Here is a 23,251-nt window from a genome sequence, read left to right on the forward strand (position 1 = left end):
TGGTTTTCAAAGATTTATTATTTTTTTAATGCGATTTTCTGTTGCCCCTGGGCTTTATTGAGCCAGTGAGGGGCAATGGGTCTTTGTGTATTGAATAATATGTCATGATTATTGAAATAGGGCGTATATAATGTACAGTATATGAAAAAAAAAAAAAAAAAAATAGATGAGCAGAAGCAACAAATTTTGGCTGCGTCCGTCCATGTGTCTTGGCCTAGTTCGAACAACGTGAGTAGGAACTAAATTACGACTAAGTTGTTTTCAAAATCACTACGTTACAAAATCACTTCTAGAAGAATTCCTAAGTAAGCTTAATGCCACGTCCGCGTGGTGAACATGGCATCGACTAAATCGAAATACTTTTGTTGTTTGTAAGAGTTTCCTTTCGGTTTGCAGCTGGGACTAATGGGGCATGGGGGGATAGTTGAAAGGAGTGAAAGGAAGAGAAAGAGGAGCAGGAGGAAAAGGGGAAGCAGGATAACCACATGGGGAGACAGGAAGTTTAGAGTCATAGAAAACTTTGGTTAGCCCTAAAATTAGTTAAAAACTTAACTTAGACATCCCTGTGCTTAGACGAGTTTCATTTAAGACTAATTTAAATTAAATTAGCAATAAGCTGCGCGGCCCCGCGAGACGGAGGCTTAATGGCCGCCACTGAACTCGGCATGGAATTCGATGATGCTCACGTATGTGCCGGCCACAAAGCCTACCACTCCGAACAGTATCAGGCCCGAGTTCTTCCACAACCGCCAGTTGAAGCGTCCATAGCCGGGGTCCTCGTGGTACACGGCCAGCTCGATTGTCGCCGGCACGATCATGCCCAGCGTACTGAGGCACACGGCTCCAATAAGCGAGATGAAGGGCCCCAAGTTGGGCAACGCCACGGCAATGCCTCCGCACAGCACCTGAAAGAGATAACAGTTTCAGCAGACGCTTCCAAAAGCAGATTAAGCATCATAGCTTACCACCAACGCCACACGCAGTCCGTACTCGCTGATGTTCTGGCGTTCTGGTCTGATCTTGTGCTCCAGCCCTTTCCAGAGGATCGAGATGGGCACGTAGAACTGCAGCGTGAAGGTAAAGAAGATGGCAATGGCAATCATCAGTTTCACGGACTGAGCCAATCTGCAGACAAGGCAAAGAACAGTATTTTGGATGAGTTTGGATGTTCTAAGAATTATAGATTAGGTAACTCACTTGTCTTCCAGGGGCAGGTTAAGCGTAATGCTAGCCTGTGTGTCGGGACCGTACTTAAGAAAGCCGAAGAAGCCTACAAGGGTGTACAGGGCAATGACCAGACCCATGCCAAAGTTCAGCACGGAGGGGCAGCCGATGAAGTGAGTGGGGTTCCTCATGTCGTTCTCCAGGGACATCACTACGCCGATGCCCTCCAGGGCGAAGATCACGGTGCCGAAGAAGAGGGGCCACTCCGAGACGGCTACCAGGCCGGGGCGCTCAGCGGGAGCCGGGAGGTCGGTGAACATATAGATGAAGGTGATAACAATGCCCACGAACATCAGGATGTTGGCGATCATGGAGAAGGGCGTAAGGAACTTGAGGTTCCGCACCAGGCACATGAAGATCAGCGGCACGGTCACAATCATAATCCAGACGCGTACACTCAGCACGGTCTCCAGATAGACGCTCACCACCTGCTCCACGTTGGTTGCCACGAACACCAGGTAGATGCAGCAGCAGCCAAGCAGATCTAGCACCAGAAAACTGTTCACCATGAAGCGTATGAAGCGGGACCAGCGGTTCAGCGCAGGAGGACCATCCAAGAAGGCCTGTTCGGCCACGTCTGCGAATCCCATCATCGGAATCTTGCGTCGACGGCACAGGATATGGGCGCACTTCACCAGGACGTGCACGCAATAGGTGCAGAGGGTGCCCACGGCGAAAGTGGCCACTAAACCGAACCACAGACCCGCATGTGAGAAGGCCATGGGCATGGCCAGGATGCCCGAGCCCAGGGAGCCCTTCAGCAGATGCACAAATGTCTCCAGATCCCTAAGGAAATTCGAATCAAATAATAAATTAACATTTGTGCGATCAATATATTCTAAAGGTTAATGGGCGCCGCATTTTGCTGTCAAAAATCGAATACATTTTACGTGGGCGAATCACGTTTTTCGTTGGAAAAGCCCCCTGCAGTGGGGAGCAGCTGATGTGGCGCACAAATGGAAATTGCACATAACAGGCCTATTCCATAACAAAACAATTTCGAAGGCATGCGCCCAAAAGCTTTGGTCAATAGTGATTTTCGTGGACATAGCCGAAAATAGCCACTGCACGCCTCCTCCACCCACCGCCCGATCTCTCATGCATCATTTCTTGATGCAAGGCCGTGCGGATGCGTTTGCTCTCGTCAGGCGTCAAACGTCGGGCGTGAGAGGGCGTATGGGTGGGAAGGGGACGGGTGGGTGATTAGGAGAGCAGCGTTCCTCATTCCACACGATAAACGAGTCGAGCAAAACATTTGGCGGGGCTTCTCGTTTTCTTTCTGCGTTTTCTTTTCATTCGCCTGAGATTTTCCTTGCGAATTTACCTTATTTTTATTTTTATTTTTATTTTTAGTTTGGAAGCCAAGAGACCAAGGACAATGGCAACGAAATTGAATTTCCGTTATATTCTCTTCGGATTTCGCAATGGGAAAAGGTCAATGACGCGGGCGGGTGGGTCACCAGAGCGTATAATTAATGTGATTAGTCATTGAGGAGGGCCGCCCGCCGTAAGCGATCATCTGTTGTTTATATAATGTAAGGTGGTAACATTGGGGTGGTACTTACGATGTGGGATGCTCCACCTTGCGGTGCTCGAAGGGATTGTAGTTGCCATCATCGGAGTCGCCGCCGCCTTTCTTGCGCGTGATCACCAGTGGCAGGGTGGAGCCAGCCGCCTGCTGGACGGGTACGTCAGCCATGTCCGAACGGATGAACCTGTCCGAAGAGGAGTACATTTCAAACATGGTCGTGGAGGACTCGTTGTCAATGTTCTTGTACATCGCGCCGCCGTGCACTTTGCTAACAACACTGCCGCTGCCTGAGGCATCGACTGATCGAATGATCGGGGCGATCCGATTCAATCCGATCCGACTGGCGGATATACTCACTTGGGTTGGCCTATGCTCGCGTTGTTCCTGCCGCCTTGGGGCTTCTCGCTGTCATAGCCGCTCGACACAACCGTGGGGATTTTCTGCGAGAGAGAGGTAGAGAGAGGGAGAGAGAGAGAAAGAGAGAGAGTGGGTGAAAAAGGAATGCCAGATGAATAAGGTGCGAGGCAAAGAGCAGGAGACAAAAAGAGAGCGTCCCATCGCAGAGTGGGAATTATGTAAAGCTCTTCGCAGCTGCAACCGAAATTGCATCTAAAACTATCCGTATCTTTATCTGTATCTTTATCGGCATCTGCATCTGTATCTGTATGTGTATCTGCATCTACATCTGTATCTGTATCTGCCTTTGTATCTGCATCTTTCTCTGAAGTGGCAGTGGCAGTGGCAGCCGAGAAACAGACGAAAATATCGCTTGCCAAATAGCAAATTAGAAAAATACGCAAACAAGATCAATGAACAAGTTCAATGCAGTTTTATGACCACAGAAATCATCGCACAAATTACTAGATCGTTTTGCCAATATCCTAACAACTCTTGCAGCATTGCCGCATCGTATTGTGTGCTGTGCATTAGGCCTCGCCACGACGCGGGGATGGGTAGGTGGGGTGGGTGCGGTATGTGGTGTGTTTCATGCTTTCGATCGCGTCTTCTGCTGCACCTGCTGCACAGAATCCAGCGATGTGGTCATCACCGCCGTTCCACTCGACGCCGCCGGCGGGGGGCCACCCCGCTTCAAGGACATCTTCAGCTTGTGACGACTAAGCGCGACACTGGACACACGTCCGTCCCGCTTTCGCCCCGACCCCGACCCGGGCCCGAAGCTATTAAGGCTCATGCCAGCCTCGGGCTGCTGCTCGCGACGCGGCGGCAGGGGCGGTTTTCCGGCGGGGGCGCTCAGCTTGACGACTTCCGGACCAAGGTCAAAAGAGATACCTTGACAGAGACAGAGCGAGTAGGGGAGAGAGACAGAGAGAGAGAGAGAGAGATTCCAGCAGGTAACGCGATGGCCTTTGGTCAGGAGGTGGGCGGAGATGCAGACCCAGCGCGTGACTCTTTCAAACGGCGACAACCAACTGAATTTCAAGGCAGCCTCACAGCCATACAGCCAGCGAACCAGCAGCGGTGTAATGACGGCGACAAACTAAACCAAAGCGCCCCCCTTCCTTCCCATGCCCTCCCATGCCAGCCCCAGACCAGGAGATGGCTCTCTCTCTCGACGGGGCTCCCACGAGCATTATTCTACTAGCCATTGTGCCTCTCGAGTGGAAAATGTGGGGGTGGGGGAAGCGTCGCAAGTTCACCGATTTTTGGGTGCAGTCGCAGAATGACGTCACGCCAGTCAGTGCCTCCCCAACCCCCCACCTCCCCACACGTGATCGCCGCACAAAAATTGATACAAAGGGGTGAGTGCGGGCGTGTTTTATATAAATTGTGTTTAGGAATCCGCTCGTTTTCAGCGGTGAAAATAAAACGGTGCGACGTAAACAGAAAATTAATGAGGAAACTGCGAATTTGTGCAAAATATGTACGTGCAAAAAGCCGCAAAAAAGTCAGCACGAAATATTCGCAAATGGTCGCGTCTTTTTTAGTTTTTTAAATCAGCAAATTGGATCCAATAAAAGTTGTTGATTGTTAATTTTTGTCGCTGGTATTTTTGAATTGTTTGTATTCTGGCGGGTTGTCGTGGCGCCACCTAGCAAATGCATTGGAAAGCTCGAAACGGTTAGTGGCGATCAAGCAGAGGAGACGACTGCTAACCGGTAATGTTAGCCGGTAGCTTAACATAGCTATGTAAACGTCGCGGCGCGCCATGTATAGATACATTTAAAAAGTATTGGTAATGTAAAAACTTATGTAGAATCCGGTAAACATAATGAATCTTTATATTTTAAGGCTCTAAGAAGAATGCTTTTCCATAATATGTGGGTATTGATAAAAATAGCCGTTAGCCGCACTTTAAATGTACATATATTAAATGAAAAATTTCATGTGGAATGGGGAAATTATTTTTTAGGTATTTGTATGGTTTTCAGGACGGATTTCTACCGATTTAAAAATATATACATATGTTTGAAGAAATATATTGGTCAATGGGATCATGCTCACAAAAGTTCAACCACAAAATGCTAATATTCCGAAATATAATCTCCAAAGGCGTTTCTTCACGCTTCATTGACTTCCCCCTAGAGACAAGACCCAAATATGCCGAGCTAGTTTGAAACATGTGCCCACATGCCAAAAGCTTCCTCGATCCCAACCTCTTTACGCTTCAGATGGCATCCACTGTGAACCATAGAAAAGAGCAAAATAGCGCTGCAAATGCGTAAAGGAAGAGTTAAACAAATAGACAAAGCGGGCATAATAATTGGACAGCTGCAATGCGAACTAATCGTACTGCTCACTTATTCGCCATACATTTGTTATTCAATTTCCCAATTGCAAGCACCCTTCTGGTGCTGTAAGTAGCTGCGAGCTGGCTTCAGGAGAGAGAGAGGGGAGAATTGTGAGTTCGAAGAAGAATGTAAACATAGCTGGTGTCCGCTCTCTGAAAGCGCTCTCTCTGATAGCGGACGCAGAGACGAGACTGAAGTGGCGGCAGTAGCAGCAGCAACCACACGTGTCGCTGGCGCACTTCGGGTTCAAAATGGCGTCAAGTGCAGTTAACATAGCGAAATGTGTGACGAATGCAGAGAGCGGCGGAGCGGTAGAGCGGGAGAGGGGAGCAGCATTGATAATGAGATAATGATAAAAGTCCAACGGGGAACGAAATTGAACGAAACTGAAAATGCGAGCGGATTCCACCCAAGGGATCTCTGGGCTACTATCTGTTCAGATTGTATCGGTACGGATCGGATCTGCTTTTACGTAAGAGAAGCACGAAATGCACGGAACCATTACGGAATCTCAATTGCAGATAGAATCATTACAAGCTATCACGAAATTGATAGATACATACTACTCAAAATTTAGTAAAAAACAACCACTCAAGCCTAAAAAATCTATAAACGCAAGATTATTCAATAGAGATTCCTAGAAGTTCACACTTCTACTGAGTCATACATAGTCTGGGTGTGCCACCACCCATCTGCCCTACTCATCCGTCACTGCCATTCCATGGACTTGATTTTTATGGCAGGTATTTCCCGATCTTTCTCTTTGCGATAGCGGCGGCGATAAGGAATCGTAGAAATCTTAAAGTAATCCCATACTCTCAAGACTTTAAGCCCGCTACTCTACTCATGACGAATCTATGAAGGGTGACGTCTTTTTCTTAACCAAATCAATCCACCCCTAACACGATCACGATCGCGATCGCGATGACGGTCACGATCCCGCTGCAGCAGTGACTAAAACAGAAAAGACGCAGCATTCTGAGGCGCACATGCATTCCGTTTAGTTTAGTTTTCTAATTAAAACTGTCAACAATGGGGAACCGAAGCCAACTCCCAAGCGCCCCAAACGCTCGCCAAACGCCCCAGCCTGGCGTGCCATTGAACTTATGTAAGCGAAAAGTGGAAATGGAAATGGAAGTGGCGCAGGTAACAGGGAGTATGGGGGGGAAACTGAAATGACAGAAGCAGCGACATCGACATCGACATCGACAACGAAAACGAAAACGGCAAACGCCAACAAATTGCAGTGGAAAATTTTATATTTATTTTAGAAAAATGCAAACAAAAAGCGCATTGGTAGAACAGTCTGTCTGAAAAACTGTGTAAGCCGAGAATCGAGAAGTGAATTCGATGTGAAATCACGTGGCCGAGGGCTCAATTGCATTGAAAATTATCGGCAATCTGTCAGTCAGTTAGCAAACAGAGAGATCTTCCAATGGCTTTAACTGTCCCATAAAGGGGGAGTTGGAAAACGCCTCCGGGCATGGCTAGTGGGGCGCCTGCAATTTGCAAACAGATAAGATACGTGTGCAGGCGTTGGGGTAGTAGCCCGAGTAGATTACTTCGATTTCCGCATACCCTGCATGATCGATTCAGCGATGATCAGGCTTCAGACATCACATATTAGACGTCAGGTATCAGAGATATTCGAATCGAAGCCAGTCACCTGTTCTGTTTAAAATACTTTTGGTGTCAGTCACGGGCCGATATTAGATACTGCATTGAGGAGTCTGATGACGATTTTCCGAATAACAGACGACTTTATTGCTACCGTTAGCCTATGCTATTCAGTATTGCACCTCTGGAGTGCTGTGTAGTTCAAGTTTCAAGTGCAGGCTGATTCAATGTACAATATTCAATAGAAGGAGAGGCATGGCGAGAGAGAGAGGGAAAGAGAGATTTGCAGCTGGTGGGGCAAAGCAAACTGCGCATAATTGCTTTTGGACCGAGAGAGTTGCTCCCATTGGACACACTCCAGCGTGGGTTCGTTCTGCCGCAGCAGTGGAAAGTTACCGAGTTTCGGAGTCGGAGTCCGAGTCGCAGTCCAGTACTCGAATTTAAGCCAGAGAACAGAAGTGCACATGAAGCACATTCCCCGCGAACCAAACAAAAGAACAGAAGAACATTTGGCGCTTGCGCAGCAGCCGAAAAAAACAGTTGAGGGACGAGACCAAGAGTCAAAGGTGGTACATGACGTACCATGCGTATATGCGATATATTTCCATTAGACGTGATACTTGAACAGAGACCGAAATTGAGACCCTCAGAAGTGCTGACGCAGTAGGTAGTCGGCCACTTGGATGCCCTACAATCTGCCATGCCAGACCAAATGGGAAAATGCCCGAGCAGACATAAAAGTGCGGCGCAATGAATGGAAAATTCCACTCGCCGTCGACAACGGCTGTCCTGCGGGACGGAGAGGGAGGAGTGAGGGTGCAACTATGTGGTGTGGCGCGTTTCTCATAACAACCATACGACCAGGGCAGAGCCTCTGCTATAAGTCGGCGGAAGGAAAAATCCAGAAATCATCCCCGAAATTAGGCTTCAGTTTGTTATCTCAATCCAAACAAACAGGCTAGAGATTTGCATAAACAGTCGTCGCACAGACAGACAGAACCGAAAGCAGGAAAGACCCGATCGATCAATAAAATAATATGGCATTAGCGTAAAGTCTTTGATGGAGTATCCGAATCACACGTCCATATCCATGATATGGCGAAATATACACCCGACAAGTCATCGGAAAGTTTCCCCAAATCAATCGCCCAAACTCAAACGGGGCCTATTATAATTATCTTCTTTGGCTATTATCTAGTGAGTGCTGATGATGTGCATTATACAAATTAATGTGTCTAAATTGCAGTTGTGTCATGCATGCACATGACATCACAAGAATCACGTACATATAGCGATAGAGGAGCGACGATACCAGATACAGAGGACAGAAAACTAAGCACTAGACTTTCAGTAGCCAAGGGAGATCTCCCTTGCTTTCCATCCCATTCGAGAGTATTCAGATGACCACTACTTACGGTGTACTCGGCCGGAGCCAAAGGCGTCCGCGAGTCGCTCTTGTGGAAACTCATGGTGCAGAGCGAGCAGATGAGCTGGTAATCCTGGAGGAGCCAGTGGCCAGTAGGCAGAAGCGGTTATCGTGGTGCGCGAAACGATAAACGACGCTGGCAGCAGCCTGTGCCAGCAGCAGTTTCCAAGCACTTTTTTCGATACAAAATAGAATTTAATGGGAGATTTAATAGCAATGGTTGAGACTCGGTATTTGGGCAATTTGGTTTTTTGGCAGGAATAATATAGAAATGCAATATTACTAATGCAACTTGCGAGATAACCGGGTGTCGAAAGGTAGGCGAACGAGCGACAACTTTCTAAGTACGAGGCCAAGACCGCTGGCGCTTTGTGGGATTTGAGTGAATGAATTTCTTTCGGAGTTCTAGCAACCGCACGGTTTGAAAAACGGAACAAGAATGCCAACCTTTGCACAGAATCGGGCGAGTAAAACCCCCGATCCGTTCCGATTCTCGGTAACAGTTTTCCCCGAAGCGAGCGCATATACCCACGGAGCGACAGAGAGAGCGCAGCGCATCAGAGGGTGAGCGTGGAGAAGAGAGAGAGAGAGGGCGTTTTCTCGCTTGCTTGCCAGACAGAGAGTGTTTTCCGTTATTTCGGTTGCATTTCGATTCGATAGTTTTGCCTTGGGAACCCCCAATGCCGACCAAAAGGAAACTGGCTGGAGCTCAGAGAGCAAGCTTATATGTACATATGGTCGGGAGTCAGTACCGTTTGGCGGCATTCCAGATAAACGCTTATAAGGCCCAACTAACATGCGTCACATGCCTCACAGGCTGCAGATATCGTGCGAAAGGTTGCATGAATCGGAACGTTTCGGAAAGCTCAAACAGGGGTGCGTTATGGAAAGATAAATAGGAGATGTGCATGGCAAATAGCAGGCTAATTAATTATAGATATCGCGTAGATAAGATTCCAGGTTAGAGGAGGGGTAATGCTGTGGGGTGTCGGCTATCGGCATCAATTGGCTGCCAATTGAATCGTGCAACCCCACAAACCAGAATGAATTGATCGCAGCCGGAATTGATTGCCAAAAATACACGCCAAGGGCCGGCCGACTGTCCACCGCTCGGCAGAGTCGGATCAATCATTTGCTGGAGAATTGAAATCAATTTGATTTCTGCGTCGTATTTAATCACGGGTAATTTGAGCGTGCTCCCAAATCATATGCACGTCGCGACGCGTCGTCTCATATGCTCCGAAACCAGTTCGAGCCGGTTGCTTCCCTGCGAATCATATTTATGGAAATTTTCACAATTTCTTTGCAATTGAGAAATTGGAGAAACCCACTCAAACTTGACCGCATTTGCGCTAAATTGAATCCGGCGATGGATTTAGATTGGGGGGAGCCTTGATTTCGAGATCAGGGAAAGAACCTTGCAGTGAAGAGTTAACTTGCGAAATAATAATAATTAATTGAGACTTAAGAGTGCTTAGTAAAGATCAATTTGAAATTGCACCTACATTGTACGTGGAATGGTTTTAAATTTTAAATTTGAATTTGAACCGCTAAAAATGTTACATAGTTTCCTTGCGGCCAAAAATATCTTTGCATACTTTTGGGGCAGCTATAGTGGCGCCACCATGAATAAGGGCGGCAATAAATGGAACCATCCAATATATGTTAACATGGTATGTTTAGATTCATTTTACGTTGGATGCAATAATGTTATGTTAATGTTAACATCACCATTCTGTTCACCTGCCTTTCATGTAGATATGGTGTAGAGATGATGTAGTAACTTAAGGTGTAAAACTAATGTAGAAACGAGATTATTTTCTGTTAGAAATACTTAAATTTTTTCGTTCCGTTACTATTTCCAGTACTCGAAGAGTTTAAGGTAATAAACCAATTCAAAAACGTATTGTCGCGTGTCGTTATACTGTAAAACTGGTTGTTCTGACATTGCTCATACGCCCCATAGCTTTGATTTTGTTTGTTGAGAAAATCAAGCTCCTTAATTCGTGTGACCTCTGCTACCGATCTAGACGGATTTAGCTACTTAGCTTACAGATAAATATATATAAATAACTACGACAGCTTTCACAGCATCACATATCATATCGGGGGGGGGGGGGGGAGCGGAGGGCGTGGCAGCGGGGCCAAATCCGAATCAAGTCGTACTTGAACGCCAATTTACAGCAATCCCAAGCACTTGAAAATTGTTTTATTTAAGAAATTTGCATATGCAAAAGCCAAAAGAGCCGTCGCCATCAGCCGTACAGAGAGTACCAGCGACATGCACCCTAAATCTGGGGCTGTCCAACCGGTTTTTGGCCTGAAATATTTAGCGTAATTGTTTGCAATACTCGCCAATAATTACAGAGTCCGCCTGCAGGCGAAATAATACGAGCACGCTGAAAGCGGAACCAGAGAGAAGAGAAATGATGCACCGATCGGGTATTACCTAAGCAGATTCACAGTGTCGGCCACACTCCACTTGTCATGCAAAGCACAAAGCACAAATCACTTCCACCCACAGCACACAGCACAAAACGATTCTCGGACTCGGACGCGTACGCGTACATCCTTGAGCCATTCACAAAAAAAACACTTGTTGAGAAAACCCCCAAACATGTCATTTATAATGCGATTACGCTCAGGTTGTTGACTTTGAATGCGATGTGAGGTAATTGATTCAAGTTTTGGGAGAGCATTTTACACACTTCTGGACTAACTAATTGGCAGCTGTTTGGATCCTTTGGAGGATTGCACACACGTTTAGTTCACACAGCATTTCCTTGGATCCTTCAAATCACATCACACAATTTCAAATTCTCACCTCTTCAGGCATCCTGCATGCCACAACCACAGCACTTTGTTCAAGAATCTAAACTAATCGGCAATCCACACATTGGTTGCCAAGAAACTTCTACCACTCGAATGCGGATAAGACTTTCCTATCTGGGTATATCCGCAAAAGAGGTTAACAAAATGCTTCAGGGCCAGGGTACAAAGTGTCGGCTATCGTTTCAATGACGCTGTTAATTAAGGAATGTCTGAAGATAGCCCCTAATAGGACTGTGGTAGGAGATCACAGGACCCGCCACTGTCATGACAGACCAAAATGGGGTCTCGCGTGCTCATTTAATTAAGAATCGATGTATTGCCCAGCTGATTAGGGTATGCAAGTGGCCAAAATAGCCCCACAACTGATAATTCCCGATAAATCGCATAACAATTTTAGATACTCGTATTACTATATTTATGGAACGGATCGGCGGCTGTGATTCACAGCCAGTGAATCACTTTGCTTAAAACTTCTGGCCACTAAACGCGGAAGCTAACCATCCGATGTCAAGGCCTGGAGTACGTCTCTCAGTCAACCGATCTTGGAGACGCCTCCCCCATTCACTATTCACCCATTTCCACGGGCTTGGCTAACGAGTACTTATTGTTAATTACACGCTGTTGTTCCAGTGTCGATTCTATCATTATCCGTTGAGCCGAGCAGCGCGAGGCTTTTAGAACAGTCACTATTAGGTAACAGTCAGTGGACGACTGCCAGTTGAGGGATTAGCCGAGGCCCACATAAAAAAGGGGAGCACCGCACCCTGATAAGCACCTGCCAAAATATAATTTGCCTGCTTTACAATCACTAAACGATACAATCTCAAGTGATATATACAGGGGCACAGTGGAAAGGGATGATGACATTGTATCCTCTTTAGATTGTATCAGTATCAGTATCAAGTATCAGATTGATTTTCAATGATTTATATCTTATTTATCTTTGATTTACACTGCAACGTCCAGTGTTCACGAGTCTCATTGATGCCTCAATTTCGAGGCTCGCGAACGAGCTGTCCGCTATCCAAGACGATTGGACTGGGGAATGTTATCACTTTCGGATCGAACCGATAATGCTTTTCCGAGGGACTTACAGTATCGCAGGCTTGGCCTGTTCCACTAATCACGGCCAGCGTCATTGTTTGTACCGATTGGAACTGGATTCCGCACAGAATCAGAATCAGTAGCAATTAAAATCAAGTATACGACGCCGCGAACGAGAGCAGGAGTGTTGTTTGTACAGCGATTGGTGATCACAGAATAAAGACGCGAATCTGAACCGACATTCAATTTTAAACAAAAGTTGGCAAAGCACTCAGAGGAGAGCAGATCTGAGCGCAACTCCGCTCCGTCTCCTCCAGTTGAAAGCTCTCGGAACCCGCTCGAGTGACACCCACCCCCCGAAGCACTTGAAACATGTACTTGGCAATGGACGCGGTTTAGCATTAACATTAACATTAACACTAACAGTCGCATTAGCATTGAAATCGAGTATGAATAGAGTGTGGAATGGATGTCATAGGTGCTTGTTGGCCACGCTCGTCTGGTCTCTTTTATTGCAATTCCATAGTCGCGGCCCCAGACACCAGAACGTGAGGAATAACTCAAAAAACGCGTAGATGACAACATTTTTGGTGCCAGTGCCCCGCCGATAAACATATAAAGATACAGATACGAGAAGAGGCTTTAAGTTCAGACAATGGTTATCTCCCACTCAGATTAGAAACAGTAGTTGGTGGCAGATCACTTCCCCATAGATTAGGCCAAAAAGCTCTCACAAAACTTGATGCAACTTACATGCTCGTATCTCCCAAAAGCTGAACAGAACAGAACAGAATGCCAGAGACCTTGCCACAACGCACCTTCTTTCACCCTGACCAAACGGGTTCCAACTGCGGATCCAAAACAGCAGGTCCGTGGATCACAGCTAGATTCTAGAGTCGACCCATACCCAATCCGAGGAATTGTGTCACTCTCAATTCCCACTTCCTTCATTCGAAACAAACGAAACCATAATATAATAATAATAAATCAGCACTCATCAGGGGAGCAGTGATCCAGTCCCGAAATGGGATTCGCATAATGCCTAAAACTGTGTGTTAGAGCCACAAATTGAGAATAACAAAGTAATTTTTCAATTGAGAATCACACCACCAGCACAGCGGTATGATATATGGGTTCCATGGCAAAAAGAATTTCCCATTTCACGTGTATGTTTCTGCCTCTGTTGCTGAATGGAAAGTAAAAGTTCTGTCGAGTACTATTGTCGAGGCCAAAGGGCAGTCGACCACCTGACTGGAGGGTGACAATGGGAATGGGAATGAGCATGGGCATGCGATTGAGAATGTGAATGAAGCATCTCCATGGACATGTCTCTATGACTCTGTTCATTTGGCACGTGTTCCATTGTAATGGAATGTAAGCACCCACCAAGTGCTGGACAAGTTCATGGCGAAACCAATTTTCCCTTATTGTGTGTTTACCTCTCTACGGGAGAGAGTGTGTGAGTGTTTCATTTCGCTACGCTCTGTATGCTGGAATACAGTAGAGCATCGGTGGGCACGTCCTTGCTCCCAACTGCTTACATTGATGCACTACTCGACACGCTCAAGCGAATTCTTCAAAAGAGTATGCCTAAGTATTTCAAAAACAACATGCATTGCGTGTGCCTGACGCGCTAGATTAATGTTTGAATTTTGGCTGGAAAGGGTTTTTTTTGTTGTTATCGGACTGCCCTTGGCTGGCAAAATGTGTCGCTCAGTAATTGGGGATTGCGAAAGCGATATTGCAAGTGTTTCGAAACAAATTCCAAATGCCTGCCACACTGTACTCCACAAATTAGCCAAAAAGATTGCTTGTTTTTAGTTTTAGCATGTAATCATCAGACGTCAATTTCTATATTTAACCGCAAGTGGTGTTTTTTCTATGGAAATTTGTCACGTTCCATAATGAAAATTGGCCTCAAATCGATTATAATTGTGTTGCTTTCAAACTTAATAACCAGTACATCCTCATTATGAAAACATTTAATCTGAAAATCACACCTCCAAGCCATTAATTTTATGACGTCAGATAAGGCTTTTCCTATCGAATTTGTGGCCTATAAACACAACATAAAATTGGCATCAAAGTAAGCCAATAAACAGCGATTATATGGCCTCTAAGTGGTGCTAAATGGTAGTAAAAGAGGAAAAGAGTCAATACCGGGACGATCATCTCTTTTAAGCGTACCCTCCCGCGTCATTGGGTTGAATAAACGTTTATGGATTTGGTTCGAGCTTCCCTGATGTGCACGTGAACCACGGACTAGCCGTCTGGCCAAATGGTTGGCAACGTCACCGCCAAAGTCAAGAGTGGATAGACGACGAAAGAGCGACTACGTCAGAGCCGCAAGTCGAGATGGAGCGCCGTCTCTGACCGGTTCGATGGGTACCGTACCCCATACCCATACTATACTCTATGCGAGTGGTGCAGGCTGGCTTTCTGCTCCACCGAGGGAGCTCCACAAGTACATTTGCTTGGTATATAGGGTAGATGCCAGCCCCAAGACATAATCGAACGCCAGGGAGACACAAACTGTGGCACGCGGCGTATGCGCAATGCATGCGAATGAATGCGTGCTCGGGCACGTACCCGTAGATCGAGACCGGAGGAAGGCCCCACTGCCACCGACTGCCGTCTGCAAATGAAATTTCATTTGGCCAAGTTAGCAGCAGGCGACTGGCCGAAGAACACCCCCCGCCTCCTCCCCCATTAACCGGTTGCACGCTGAGAAAGTGCATTAAGCCATCGCTTCGCTTCGCATCGCATCGAATCGAATCGATTGCCGCCTGTCCCCCTGCAGAAAAAAAACATGTTAATTGCAGCAGCAGTAGCAGTAGCAGCAGCAGTTCAGTGCAGTGCCACAGGTACACAGCTACCTGCCACACTGGGAGTCTAGTCACTGGACAGCACTTACTGGTTCTTTTGTGGTCTTGCCATATGGCTGTAGCAGCAACAGCAGCAGCACCAGCAGCAGAAGCAGCCAATGCCCGAGGGGCGACACGATACAACGACAGGCAGCCAAATATTTGGCAACGAGTCTGTGCCAAGACAGGAAAGTGGCCCACGGAACGGGACGAGGAGAGAGGTCTTGATTATGATGATGATGATTATGATGATAATGATAATGATGATGATGGTTACATGAAACATGAAGTGTGTCAGCCCCCCCAATGATGATACCTTTAAACCAACAGGTGAGCGCTATGGAATCAGGAATACTTAGTGCTCTGATTGATGGATCAGTGGATCATTGTGGATATAGCAATTAGTTCCGTCTAGGATGTGGCAGCTGATGATAGCTTTCGGTGCGCGGGGGCATGCTCTATAATTTGCCCTAAGTGATCAGATTGATGTACAAATGAAAGCTGTCCGCCCCGCGAGCGAGCCCCGAGAGCCCCAATCCGGCGCTGTGGATTCTGCGACACTCGACAAATGTGCGAGATGTTTCGCTGTGTGTGTGCGTCGTGCAACGTTTCGCGCGATGCTTAAAACTGGTGACCCACGTTGGGTCTGATTTAGTCGTTAACGCGCGGCCAACACGATCACATCGCTAGAGAGATCGCACCGAGATCGCACACACAACCCAGCCAACCAACAACTATAATACATGATCATATAATAGGTGTGCGGCGTGGCGAGGGTTCTTTTTTTTGAATTAGATTTTGTGGTGTCTCAGCGAGTGGTGTTTCGGTTAATTGTGGTTGTGCCACAGCCAGAGCCAGTGCCCGTGTCCGTGCAACAGCAACAGCGAATTTGTCGAGTGCCCTTGGCTGGCAAAAGGTGTCGGTTTAGTAATTGGGGATTGCGAAAGCGATATTGCAAGTGTTTCGAATCGAACCATTCGAATATATGCCAAGTGAAGTTACCGCTCCTTCGCTTCTCCTCGAGTTATACAAGAAAGTCGTCTATCGCCAAGCAGCTGCTGCACAGTCGGTGAGTGGAACACTTTTTCGGGAACGGAAGTCGAGTCGCCACAGTCGCGACTACAGTCTTTTGCAAATTAGTAAAGTAAGTCGGGCAGTGAGCTAACCAGTGGAACAGATGACCAAAGCTCCTTTGTGGATTCCATTCCCACTAATTGCATTTAAATTTAGCCAGCGACAAGCGGTAGCCAGCCAGTGGGGGTTTGACGCAAATCATTGATCAAGTGCACAGAAATAGCCCGGGACAAGGGTCGCCAGAGCAGTTTGCCAGGAAAATAACAAGTGATTCGTATGTCCACAGGGATATTTGGTGAAAGGAATTCCAGACCCACATTGCACATGATGTGTGCGTTGTAATGGACTCGAGTGATAAGCAGCATAGCCTCCAGATGGGGTGCATATCATCCATGAAACACATTGGTCAAGCTATAGACAGCTCAAAGCAGATATCGTCCGATCAGTGCACTCTTGCAGTGCCCGGACTCCGACCACACCTCAGAGTCAGAGTGAGAGAGAGAGAGAGAAATCACCCATGATAAATTACTTTTAGCGTTGCTAACGGCCGTTATAATTCGATTGAAGTCTGAGAGCGGAGCATTCTAGCGTGCCCCTTCTCGACACTGTTGCAACTTTTTCGTATCGTGTTCTTCGCCCATGCAGTTTATGCAACGAATTCGCACCATCGCAAGCTACCAGAGAGCGGTCTGTGGATAGAACCTATTCAGATGGAAATATTCACTGCCAGACCAGACAGAGACCAAATCTCTGATTAGACATTAAAAAATTCATTTCACAAATCAATAAGCGGAGCAAGGCCGACGGCTTTTATATGCTTTGAAGCCAGGCTTAGATTCGCCCGCCCCCCCGTCTTGACCGACAACCCGATCACAGAGCAATTGCTGTGGGGCCAACTTGATGTATCTTTGCCTAGGGTATTATGGGCTTGAGCGGAGGATTTGCAATGCAGAAAGTGAAGCTAAAAACTAAATAAATTCTGTATCAACATTGATTTGATGTCCATGTGTCTGAATCTTTGCACAGAACCTTCCTTTTAATGCACGAAGCACTAGACCATAAGTACACAAGTCGGAAACGCAAAGATCGACTTACTATATCATAGCCATCATATCAACTCGTAGCTACAGAAGCAATCGGTTGAAAAACAACACTTTTTATGAAAAATTGTTTCTTCCTAAAGATAGTCAAACCTAAACGACAACAAATATAATTATGTCTAGTATGTTCTCTTCAAACATAAGGAAAACCGTATACTAATCCGAAAAAAGATCACTTTGCAAGGGTATCAAAAGCTTCGCCCTCGAATATACAAATCGTAGCCTTCCTTTCATGCTGCTGACAATTGAAATTGGTGCTCAACCACTTCGACATCGGAGCCACTCCGACGACTGCAGACTACTAAGGCCGCTCCACCGCTCCACCGTTCCACCGTTCGACGACTTGGCTCATTGAACTTGGCTAACTCTAGACGACAAATACAATGCATAAATAACAATACATTAAGAAGCAGACAAAAGCAACGAACCTCCCGAGTCGCGTGCTGTTTTCAAATAATATTTTTTCACGTGAAGAGCGGTGGCCGGGGCATGCGATTCATGGCGAATTCTTGGGCTTAAACAATTTCTCAAAAATTATTGCATTGTATGTGCGCCTATTTTTAGTTCTGTTGGCAAAACGGAACAGGGAAATCATCTCATCACCATTAAATCATGCGCAGAAAAACAGTCAAAACAAATTGGCAATTTGCAAATTGGCAAAAGGCAAATAAAATTAATTTATGAGTAAAATATGCGACTCATTCAAAGGGAAGACATACACGGCTAGGGGCCACGACTTCCAATCCAGTTTAAACTGCCTGCACTTCATTATTAAAACAAACTACTAAAGGTATTGGCGTTTAGTTGCTTATACCAAGAATAAATTATGGTAATTTTTTCTACGAATTTAGGTGTTGCGTAGTCGAAAGGGTGTCTGGTTTTCGCCAGTTTCAGTTTCAGTTTCAGTTAGAAAGTTATGTACAAAACAAAGATCTGTTGAAGCTATCTCTGATGTAGAACTTCCCATAGCTTCGTTAGGTATTCAAGAGAGCAATTACTTGTACTCTGAAGGTTTTTCCTCATCAATAATTCATTTGACACCTTTTTCTACCAAGTTTTCCCATGGAAATCCATTGACTCATTCCGACCGATGCTCATTCGATACAGTTTCAAAAAGTCAAAGACTTATTTTCTGAGAGTTCCATTCATCAGCTAACGACTTCCGCATGTCTTAGACTTGACTTCTGGTACAGACAAACCCGTACCCGCTGTACTTGAGATTATGCAGAGAGTCATTCAGGTTTACAGCGGAGGGAAAATGGGTGCGGAAGATCGTAAGAGGCAGAAGATCAGATCTCGGGTCTCATAACGTGCATGTATCATATCTGATCTGCAGTCAAGATGTCAACGAGAGCAATTAGATAATATGGCAAGAGACTCGCGAGATTGAAGAACCGGAAAAATTGTAGCAATTTGCCAAATTTTCCATATCTTTGGCGAGAGATGAGATGAGAGATTATCTTAACTGGAAGGCAGTAAAATGTCCCCAAATTGCCCACGTCATACAGATACATATTTTCTAATTAAGAAAGGGGAATGGGAAGGGGAAGGGGAATGAATCGCAGCTAAGTCCAAAGCTAGAGACAAGTGACACTAAAATTGGCGACATTTGCGAGAGGTTTTTCGGTTTTGTTTTATTCTATTTTAGCACGTTTCAGACACGGCATGAAATGCAAGGCACTGGGGGTACTACTCGTACAACTCGTACGGGTATGTGGATGGGCATGAGATTGGGTATGGGATTGGGCATGGGCATGGGGCAACGCTTCGCTTGCATTGAACTTGACATTCGTTGAGGTCTGCTTTCAATTTAGAAATATGTCAGCGGCACAGACTATTTTCAGAGCAAAGCGAACATTGCACATTGCACGCACTTGTTGCGGTTCGAGAGAGAGAGAGAGAGAGAGAGAGAGAGAGAGAGAGAGATAGATATAGAGAGAAACACAGATTCGAATGCACATGCAGATGCAGATAGATCTTATAGAACAGACATTATTAAATAGTATTTCCTACTCCATTTGCAGCCATGAGTAAGAATGGACACAGTAATGCGGGCTTTGTCAGCGACCATGCGGACACTGTGCAAAAGCCGATGGGGAAGACCTACTCCCTGGAGCTGGCCGAGAAGGGTGGCAGCAACAACAGTAGCAGCAGCAAGAACAAGGCCATAGTGGCAAAGGATCCCGACTACAATCCCTACCAGCATCGCGATGTGGAGCATCCCACAACGTAAGCAGAGATTGAACAGAGATCGAGCGTTAGGCACTTAAACTAATCCACTCCAAATCGTATAGCAATTCGGAAACACTGTTCCATCTGCTGAAGGGCTCTCTAGGAACGGGCATTCTGGCCATGCCGAATGCCTTCCGCAATTCTGGCTACATTACAGGCTCCATTGGCACCATTGTGATTGGGTTTATATGCACGTACTGCATCCATCAGCTGGTCAAAGCGGAGTTCGAGCTGTGCCGAAGGAAGAAGGTAGGTTTCATTCCATGCCCATGGATTACAGATATTTATCAGTGTTCCCTATTCTCCGCTGCAGATTCCTAGCATGAACTATCCGGCCGTGGCGGAGACTGCTTTGGGCGAGGGACCGGGTTTCTTTAGGGCCTGTGCCCCGTACATTGGAACCGTAGTGAACACCTTCCTGCTGATCTACCAGCTGGGAACCTGCTGTGTCTACGTGGTTTTTGTCGCCTCAAACATCAAGGCCATTGTGGACGCCGTGGGGGACACGAACATCGATGTGCGCCTCTGTATGATCATCATCTTGCTGCCGCTGATCCTCATCAATTGGGTGCGCAACCTCAAGTATTTGGCCCCATTCTCCACGTTGGCCAATGCCATTACCATGGTCTCCTTTGGCATCATCTGCTACTACATCTTCCGTGAGCCCGTTTCTACCGAGGGCAAAGATGCGTTCGGCAAGCCCGAGAATTTTCCGCTTTTCTTCGGCACCGTTCTGTTCGCCTTGGAGGCCATCGGTGTTATCCTACCGCTGGAGAATGAGATGAAGACACCGCAAAAGTTTGGTGGAAACTGTGGTGTCCTCAACGTCTCCATGGTCCTCATTGTGTTCCTCTACGTGGGCATGGGTCTCTTCGGCTATCTCAACTACGGCAACGCCGTTCTGGGTTCCATTACGCTGAATATGCCGGAGCATGAACTGTGAGTGGAAGTACCAGTCTCCCCTTTCGACCTTTCCTTAAATCTCTGTAATCTTTAGCCTGTCGCAGTGCGTGAAGGGTATGCTGGCATTTGCCATCTACATAACCCATGGACTCGCCTGCTATGTGGCCATTGACATCACCTGGAACGACTACGTGGGCAAGCGGTTGGGTCCCCAGCGCAACAAGCTCCTCTGGGAGTACGCAGTCCGTACGATTCTTGTCCTGATGACTTGTAAGTCGAAGACATTTACATATCTGTGGAATATCAGTGATCTGATTATCTTTTTGTTCTGTAGTCCTTCTGGCTGTGGCCATACCCAATCTGGAGCTGTTCATCTCTCTTTTTGGTGCTTTGTGCCTGTCGGCTTTGGGTCTGGCCTTCCCGGCGCTCATCCAGATCTGCACGCACTGGTACGAGACCAAGGGGCTCCGCAAAGCCTGGCTTTTGTTGAGTGAGTGGACGTTAACGTTTCACCCGAAACCATTGATCATTTGCTTATTTGATTGCTCTTTTGTTTAGGTAACTTTGTGCTCATCATTGTGGGCATCCTGGGGCTTGTCATTGGCACTTACACCTCACTCAAGGAGATCGTCCTGACCTTCTCAGAGTAGTGTCTCGTCGCGCATTCAGTTCTAATTCGCCAGCCGGCATTCCAATTCAAGCGAAAGTATTATGAGCAAACGGAAGATATCTAAATCGGTAGACATTCGCATTCGCAGCACAAATGACAAGAGGATCGGCAGATGCAGATGCAGTTGCAGTTGCAGATGAGATCTGCTCTATTTTGTACAATGTGTAAACTTCTAATCTGACCTTCTATCTTTTATAAGATAGTAATCGTAACAGTTTATCAGATTTGTGATATTTTTAAGCATTGTGTAGTTTATAGAATTCTTTGATAAGTAGTTTAGTGCCAAGTCACATCTTTATAAGCCTTATTTAAAGTATGATATGATATGATATATGATATGATAGCAGACAACAATATAAATAAACATAAACCTTTTTTGCCATATTATGATACGCCTTGCGGATGGTTAGGGACGGGACAGCCAGCCCTAGGGAGTGGTCTCGAGCATCATATAATCCTTAAGCGCCTGGCAGAGACGCCGGGCTCCATCTACAAGCTTCGCCTTGCCGTGGAAGCCAATGGATAAACGAAATAATTGCTTACCACTCTCGCCATCCGACGCGAAGCGAGGCCCAGCTATGAACGCAATCTTCTGGTGCTCCAGACTGTATTCGAGAAATTTCCTGGCATCTAGAGTCTTCGGCAGGCGTATCCAAATGAAGTATCCACCACTGGGGCTTATCATTTTGCAGCCCTTAGGCAGCTCCGCCCTAAGTGTCTCTGTGGTGGCTAGCATTCGCTCCTTGTAGGTCTTGTGGAAGTGAGCTATCTGCTTCTGAGCAAGATTTAGCTCGAACAGGCTACCCACAATGCCGGCGGTGTAGTTGTTAAAACAGCCGCCGCTGTTGGCCAAGCCACTACCTTCCAGAATGGGCCTTATGCGTGGCGGCACCTCCAGCCAGCCCAGACGCAAGCCAGGGCCAAGAATTTTGGAGAAACTGCAGTTCGATATGACATGACCGGCGTATTCAGGATCTGAGCGAACATCATAGGAAAGAAGGCGCGCCTCAGGCCTCTCGCCATAGTGCAAAATGTTATACACATCGTCGCACACAACAATAAAATCATACTTCCTGGCTAGCTGGACAATGCCGCGGCAAACCTCTGAAAAATAGATTAGAGAATGAAATGAAAACTATTTGACCAGAGGACAGACCTACCTGGCGAGAACAGTATGCCCGTGGGGTTGTGATAGGTCGGAATGGTGTAGTACATTCCCCAGAACTCCTTGCTCTGAGAGCTGAATTTGTGCTTGGCCACCTTTTCGCCCAGATCCTGCAGATCAACGCCATCATCATTCAACTTGACTGGTACGATGGTCAGACTAGTGAAGTGCTTCATGCTATCCAGGGCTATCATATAGGTGAACTCATCCACAAATATATAGCCCTGGAAGTCAATCAACGTCGACAGCAGCAAATGCAGGCCGTTTGTGGCGCCAGCCGTAATAATCAAATCCTCACTAAAAACATAAAACAATGATAGTCCAATCGTATAACGATTGTAGCCACAAAACCGCAGACCAACTCTTACCAGTTGACAGGGCTGTCGTACATGGCGCTGAAGTATGTGGCTATCTCACGCCGCACCTCGAAGCAACCATTTGTGGGTCCATATTGAAAGATAAGCGACTGATTTTCCTTCTTTTCATATTGCTGAAAAAGTGCACAAGGTCATTTGAATGGGAAATTGCATAATGAAGGCACGCCACTCGCTTACCAGACAATGTTCGGTGGCCTGCTGAAAGATATCGCAGCAGGACTCGAGAAGGTCAGTTCCCGGAGCCCCGACACCCAAATTGAGAATGTTCGGCTCGTAGACATTCCACGCGCCTCCATCGAAAAGATGCTTCAGCTTGCGTTCCTCGTTGGCACGTGACATGCTGGTCCGTAGAATGTTTGTCTTCTAATGGTCTTATCAATCCGAACTGCACTCATATTTATAGAATAGAACATAGTCAATTTCGTGATAACAAATGCTCTTT

At 46.5% G+C, this 23,251-nt stretch overlaps 3 protein-coding genes across 10 annotated transcripts; 1 reads left to right on the forward strand and 2 right to left on the reverse strand.

Moving 5' to 3' along the window:
- On the reverse strand, positions 1–21,896 carry LOC108152118 (proton-coupled amino acid transporter-like protein CG1139). Of its 6 annotated transcripts, none has more exons than XM_017281200.2 (6): positions 21,811–21,896; positions 3,113–3,195; positions 2,790–2,939; positions 1,198–2,010; positions 966–1,125; positions 1–905 (listed from the first exon to the last, which is right to left on the reverse strand). In XM_017281200.2, exons 1-6 carry the CDS (start codon positions 21,820–21,822, stop codon positions 642–644), a joined length of 1,482 nt encoding a protein of 493 aa, XP_017136689.1. In that variant the 5' UTR covers positions 21,823–21,896; the 3' UTR covers positions 1–641. The 6 variants fall into 6 exon arrangements, with proteins under 6 accessions (XP_017136689.1, XP_017136684.1, XP_017136687.1 ...); XM_017281195.2 differs by lacking the exon at positions 21,811–21,896 and adding an exon at positions 13,178–13,271; XM_017281198.2 differs by lacking the exon at positions 21,811–21,896 and adding an exon at positions 12,475–12,596.
- LOC108152119 (proton-coupled amino acid transporter-like protein CG1139) lies at positions 15,281–21,651 on the forward strand. Of its 3 annotated transcripts, none has more exons than XM_017281203.2 (7): positions 15,281–15,618; positions 19,487–19,691; positions 19,757–19,943; positions 20,008–20,633; positions 20,692–20,867; positions 20,932–21,046; positions 21,156–21,222. In XM_017281203.2, exons 1-7 carry the CDS (start codon positions 15,573–15,575, stop codon positions 21,157–21,159), a joined length of 1,359 nt encoding a protein of 452 aa, XP_017136692.1. In that variant the 5' UTR covers positions 15,281–15,572; the 3' UTR covers positions 21,160–21,222. The 3 variants fall into 3 exon arrangements, with proteins under 3 accessions (XP_017136692.1, XP_017136690.1, XP_017136691.1); XM_017281201.2 differs by having other exon boundaries at positions 15,284–15,618; positions 20,932–21,087; positions 21,156–21,651; XM_017281202.2 differs by lacking the exon at positions 15,281–15,618 and adding an exon at positions 15,936–16,357 and having other exon boundaries at positions 20,932–21,087; positions 21,156–21,651.
- Positions 21,499–23,246, reverse strand: LOC108152122 (uncharacterized protein YER152C). The gene is made up of 4 exons (XM_017281206.2): positions 22,987–23,246; positions 22,801–22,922; positions 22,428–22,729; positions 21,499–22,371 (listed from the first exon to the last, which is right to left on the reverse strand). Exons 1-4 carry the CDS (start codon positions 23,146–23,148, stop codon positions 21,695–21,697), a joined length of 1,263 nt encoding a protein of 420 aa, XP_017136695.1. The 5' UTR covers positions 23,149–23,246; the 3' UTR covers positions 21,499–21,694.
- Between the last annotated feature and the right edge of the window lie 5 nt (positions 23,247–23,251).

Source organism: Drosophila miranda, chromosome XR, assembly GCF_003369915.1.
Source record: "Drosophila miranda strain MSH22 chromosome XR, D.miranda_PacBio2.1, whole genome shotgun sequence".
NCBI lineage: Eukaryota > Metazoa > Arthropoda > Insecta > Diptera > Drosophilidae > Drosophila > Drosophila miranda.